This window comes from Uranotaenia lowii, chromosome 2 (genome assembly GCF_029784155.1).
Source record: "Uranotaenia lowii strain MFRU-FL chromosome 2, ASM2978415v1, whole genome shotgun sequence".
Classification (NCBI taxonomy): Eukaryota; Metazoa; Arthropoda; class Insecta; order Diptera; family Culicidae; genus Uranotaenia; species Uranotaenia lowii.
This window is the reverse complement of record NC_073692.1, coordinates 94,753,568-94,759,903: the sequence shown is the minus strand read 5'-3', so window position 1 is coordinate 94,759,903 and position 6,336 is coordinate 94,753,568. Positions and strand designations below refer to the sequence as shown.

General features: G+C 31.5%; 1 protein-coding gene across 1 annotated transcript; it reads left to right on the top strand.

Moving 5' to 3' along the window:
- Positions 1 to 4,188: 4,188 nt before the first annotated feature.
- Positions 4,189 to 4,852, top strand: LOC129741686 (RNA-binding protein 47-like). Its single transcript, XM_055733435.1, has 2 exons — positions 4,189 to 4,614; positions 4,676 to 4,852. The coding sequence occupies exons 1-2, from the start codon at positions 4,189 to 4,191 to the stop codon at positions 4,850 to 4,852; spliced, it is 603 nt and encodes a 200-aa protein (XP_055589410.1).
- Positions 4,853 to 6,336: the final 1,484 nt, after the last annotated feature.

Below are 6,336 nucleotides of genomic sequence, written 5' to 3'. Positions count from 1 at the left end.
ATTCAGAATTCAGAATTCAGAATTCAGAATTCAGAATTCAGAATTCAGAATTCAGAATTCAGAATTCAGAATTCAGAATTCAGAATTCAGAATTCAGAATTCAGAATTCAAAATTCAGAATTCAGAATTCAGAATTCAGAATTCTAAATTTAGAATTCAGAATTCAGAATTACGAATTCAGAATTCAGTATTCAGAATTCAGAATTCAGAATTCAGAATTCAGAATTCAGAATTCAGAATTCAGAATTCAGAATTCAGAATTCAGAATTCAGAATTCAGAATTCAGAATTCAGAATTCAGAATTCAGAATTCAGAATTAAGAATAAAGAATTCAAAATTCAAAATTCAAAATTCAAAATTCAGAATTCAGAATTCAGAGTTCAGAAATAAGAATTTAGAATTTATAGTTCAGAATTTAAAATTCAGGATTAGGAATTTAGAATTTGGAAATCAGAATTTTTGGAATTAAGAATTAGGATTTTTGAATATGGAATTGAGAATTCAGAGTTCAGTCTTTAAAATTTTAATTACACAGGTCAGATTCCAGAAAAATGATTTTAGTATGCAAAAAAGAAAATTAAGATTTAGATAAAAGTCTTCTTATTTCAATTTGAACTCCGAATTCGGAATCATGAAATCTTAATTCTTAATTTTGAATTTAGAGTTCAGAGTTCAAATTTAAATTTGATGTCTTTAGTCTAGATCTGAACTTTCTAATCCGAATTCAGAAATCTTTTTTCTGAAATCTGAACTGTGCCATTAAAATTTTTTATTCTGAACTCTGTGTCTTAATTCCATATACAAAAATCCTAATTCTGAATTACAAAAATTGAATTCTCACCTTATATTGAAACTTGAACTCTGATATCTAAAGTATGTTATCTTAAATTTGAATTTTGAAAATGGTTGCTCAAGTCTAAAATCTGAGTTCTGAAATCTGAATTCTGATATCTGAACTCTGAAATCTGGAAAAAATACAATAAAAATCATAAATAAAATAACTCCATATTCCCCAATCACAAATCAAATTTGAAAAAATTGAGTTCTGAATATGTCCTACAATTAAAAGATAATTTGAATTCTGATATCTGAATACTGATATCAAAATTAAGATATCTTAATAAGGTATAAATTTTGAAACATAATTTCTTAATTCTGTTATCTGAAATCTGATTGCATATTTCTGAAATTTGCAATCTAACTAATAAATTTTGTTATCTCTTATCTGAGCTTTAAAATCACAATTCTTATTCTTAGTTAAGAAATCCCAATTTCAATCAAATTTTGATCTAGGATTCTGATTCTGAGTTTTTGTATAGAAATTTGTCATCTTTATATAATTCCTGTATCCTGAATCATAAATTCGGAATTTAGAGTTTTTAATTCTAATTTTTGAGTTCTAGAAGAATTCAGAATTCAAAACTTAGAATGTATCATCAGAATTCAGATTTTTAAATATCGATTCTAGGATTCAGAATTCTGAATACAGAACTCTGAATTCTGAATTCTGAATTCTGAATTCTGAATTCAGAATTCAGAATTCAGAATTCAGAATTCAGAATTCAGAATTCAGAATTCAGAATTCAGAATTCATAATTCAGAATTCAGAATTCAGAATTCAGAATTCAGAATTCAGAATTCAGAATTCAGAATTCAGAATTCAGAATTCAGAATTCAGAATTCAGAATTCAGAATTCAGAATTCAGAATTCTGGTTTCAGATTTCAGAATTCAGATTTCAGAATTCAACACTCAGAATTTTGAACTCAGAACTCAAATTCAGAATTCAGAGTTCAGAATTCAGAATTCTGAATTCTGAATTCTGAATTCTGAATTTTGAATTCTGAGTTCTGAATTCTGAATCAAGAATTCAGAATCTTGAATTTGGAATTAAGAAGATTTTGAACTCAGAATGAGGATTTTTGAATATGGAATTCAGGACAAAAAGTTTTGAACTTTGAATTCAGGATTTGGAATTCAGAATTCAGAATTCTGAATTCCGAATCCTGAATTCAAAGTTCAAAACTTTTTGTCCTGAACTCTGAATTCATAATTCCATATTCAAAACTCGTCATTCTGAGTTCAAAACTCCTGAATTCTTAATTCTGGATTCTGAATTCTGAATTCAGAATTCAGAATTCAGAATTCAGAATTCAGAATTCAGAATTCAGAATTCAGAATTCAGAACTCAGAATTCAGAATTCAGAATTCAGAATTCTGAGTTCGTCAACGCAGAATTCTGAATTCATAATTAAGAATTAAGAATTCAGAATTCAGAGTTCAAATTTTATTTTGAAGTCTTGTATCTTAATCTTTACTTTCTAATCTGAATTCTGAAATCTTTTTTTTTTTAATCTGAACTGTGTAATCAGAATGTTATATCCTGAACTATAAATTCTAAATTCCATATTCAACAACCCTTATTCTGAATTCCAAAAATTTAATTTTCACCTTATATTGAATCTTGAACTCTGATATCTAAAGTCTGTTATCTTAAATTCGAATTCTGAAAATGATTGCTCAATTCTAAAATCTGAGTTCTGAAATCTGAATTCTTATAATCAAACGCTAAAATCTGAAATAGAAAATAAAACAAAAAAAATCATAAATGAAAAAAAATCAAATTCCCCAATCACGAATCTAATTGGAATAAAATTGAATTATAACTGTGTCCTAAAATACAAAATTTGAATTCTGAAATTTGAATGCTGATATCAAAAATAAGAAATCCAAATTAGGTATAAATTTTGTAACATGATATCTGAATTCTGTAATTTGAAATCTGATTGCATATTTCCGAAATCAGCAATCTTATATCTTAACTCTGTCATCTCTAATCTGAGCTCTAAAATCACCATTCTGATATTAAGTTAAGAAATCTTTATTCGGGTACTCAGAATTCTCAGATTTTAGAGTTCAAATATAAAATTTGAAATCTGTTATCCAAATCTGAACTCGATTATCTGAATTTTGAAACATGAATTCTTAATCCTGAACTCTGAATTCTGAATTCCATATTCAAAAAATGTAACGTTGGATTCCAAAAATTGAATTCCTTCATAATATTGAAACTGGAACTTTGAAATCTTTAATCTATTTTTTTAATTTGAATTTTGAAAATGAGTGTTTAAGCCTAAACTCTAAGATCTGAGTTCTGAAGCCTTAATTCTATAATAAGAACTCTTAATTGATTTCTGAATTCTGTAATCTGAAATCTGATTTCATAATTCTGAAATGTGAAATCTAACTTCCTTATTCCATTATTGTAATCAGAGTTTTCACAATTCTGATTCCAGGATAAAAAATCTTAATTCTTATTCCAAATTTTGATCCAGGATTCTGGTTCTGAATTTTGGTGTAGAAATTTGCCATCTTTATATGCTTTCTGAATTCAAAATTATAAATTTGGAATTCAGAGTTTTTAATTCAAAACTTTTAGTTTTGGAAGAATTAAGAATTCAAAACATAGAATCTATTATTCAAAATTTTAAAAAAAGACTCTAGAATTCAGAGTTCTGAATAAAGAACTCAAAATTCATAACTCAGATTTGCATAAAGTTCTTTTTCAACAGTTCTGTGGAAAAATAGCCAAGAAAAAGTTGAAATTCATATCAAAGCCAGCGAGCCGCATGTTGCCCCCACTATTCTAGGCAAAGCAAAACGCCAATGTTTGGATCCAATGATTTTCGACCCACTCATTCTCTACACCTATGTTTCTATGTATGAGGCCCCGCTTTAAGTAGGTAGCGCGACGAAACGCGGACAAAAATGCAATCGACAGGACAGCTTCCTAATGAAATACATCCCTTCTCAATGTACTTTCCAATAAGATTTTTTTTCCTGCATCCACCCGCTCACTTTTCGCGTCCGCACTTATGTGTGCGTGTTCGCATTCAGGTACGAAATTCATTCAACTTTCGTCGCGCGCAACGCACCTGAACGACTTGAACGACCGATTATCTAGCAACGCTAACGTTGTGTTAGTACAATGCTCAAGCTACGAAGGACGATGCAATTTAGTCTGCGTCACACACGTCATCGCATTGCATCAACACAGGTGCAAGTGCATTTGGCGGTTGGCATTTTTCATTCATTAAACTTCGCGCTCCATTCATGAAAAGACGTGTCCCGTGTTTCGTGTAAAAAATTTCTTCCGCGTGTGCAATCAATCCTTCTTTAAAGGGACAAGATGTCGGTTTACTGGTGTGGTTTCGAGTATCGAACGATTCAAATCAACGGTCAACGTTTCATTGGGCCACCGGAGGAGCTGGAGGAACCGACCTATGAGTGGGAACTTTTCGTGAAACACATTCCCCGGTACCTGTTTGAGCAGGAGTTGTTGCCGCTTTTTTCGTCCGTTGGCCTCGTTTATCAGATCCGGTTGCTGATGTGCTTCTCCGGGTTGAATCGAGGAATCGCTTTCGTTCGCTACACGAATGGGGAAGATTTCCGGCGGGCGGTGGCCAAATTCGACAAGCTCTCGCTGGGAAGTAAAACGGTTCTGTTTGCCTGTAAGAGTTTGAACCTTCGAAAGCTGGTGCTTCTCAACATCGACGGTGCTATTCCGGATGAAATCATTCGGGAATTCCTTCGAGTCCACTGCTCCGGTGAATGTGTAAGTATCGCAGTTAATTCGAAGAAGGCAAGGAGTTAATTCTTCTTTCTAATTCCGCCAGGTGTTCATCGGTTTTCGGAGCAGCATTCCGACGAAAAAGTTTGCCATCATTCAGTTCCGGTGCCATTACGAGACGGCTCTGACTCGTCGCAAGCTGATGTCCTTGATGTTCTACCTGGGAGAGGATTGCTGCCTCAAGTGGTACAATCGGGGCCTGAAAGCAGGATGGCGTGCCTAACTTTGGGCGTTTTCTAAGACATCAATCGGTAATCTGCTGTGCCGAAAAGTTATCCATACGAAATTGAAGCGAAAAAGAACGAATTGATTGTTTTGTTGTTGGTTTGATGTTTTCATTTGATTTTCTTTTAAGTTATTAATTTATTTTGTTAGCTATCAAATGAGGTGCGATGATAAAAAGTAAAACTAAGCTAGGACGAAAATTGTTCCGTACTGATAAGATGAAATAAAACTTGTAGTTAGAATAAAATAATTAAAGAACAAAATATTTTTTTATTATTTATTTCAATCCGAGATTATTATCGTGAAAATACCAATTTTTCTTAACATTCTCAACTGAACTCTTAATTCTGAATTCCAAATTTCCTAATCGTAATTCCGAATTCCAAAATTTGAATTCTTAAATTTTAGTCATGTACTCTGAATTTTGAATTCTGAAATCTGATTTATAAAATCTGAATTCTAGAATCTGTATACAAGGTTTGGTGCAATGAGGAGTGGGGAAACGTGGACCACTCAACATATCTCAGCTGTGTATTCAAATAAAAATCTTAATCTAGCTGTCATCGCCATCGCTTCTTTCATTCATTAAGCTTAAAAATAAATAAAAAAAATTCTTACATATTTTAACAAGCACCCGTTAATTGCATCTAATGGGAACCTAGAGTTCATAACATAAATATGCTCATACGCTTATGATATTAGTTTTGTTATACTTTTTCACATGGAAAAGGTATTTTATATAATCAATAAGCCCCACAAACATTAATTTGCAAATCATGGTTTGAGGGGAATCATGGGCCACATAATGTATCTTGGGCCACCTACATTTTGATGTTTGCATACACGTTCATAACTTAAAATACATTAATCCTATCTGTAAACCTTTCTCAAGCCAAATAAAAAGTTACGAAAAATGTGTCAATTTTATCAACGCGCAAGAGACGAAAATGAAACCTGTATAAGGAATTTTTCCAAATCGTTTGCGAGCCAGGTTTTTTGAAATAATTCGATCATACACAGCTTTTTTTTTTACTTCCCCACCTGAAATACTTTTAAATAACGAAATGAATAATGAAATTACAGTTTCGGGTCAACTCATAAACTTGGCATGCTATTTGATCAATTTGGATATGGTGGTCCACGATTCCCCAAAATTTTACAAAATAAACAAAAACGTTTTTTTATGCAGTCAGAACTCGGGAACATAATTTACTAAAATAAAAATGCCTAATGGTACGTAAGAAATGTTAAAAACAATAGCATATTTTTTTTTCATTTTATCTTTTGTAATTAAGAAGTGACAGATTAAAGAAAAAAAGAGCTCCATGATTCCCTACTCTCCCCTATGCATTTTTTTTTTTGCATAAAAGCTTTCGTGCAATTAATAAAAATATACATATTAGTTTTTTATTGCATTATTTTTTGTAACAGAACTTCGCTCTGTGATAAGATTGCCAGAGTTTCTAGTTTTTTACGGACTTG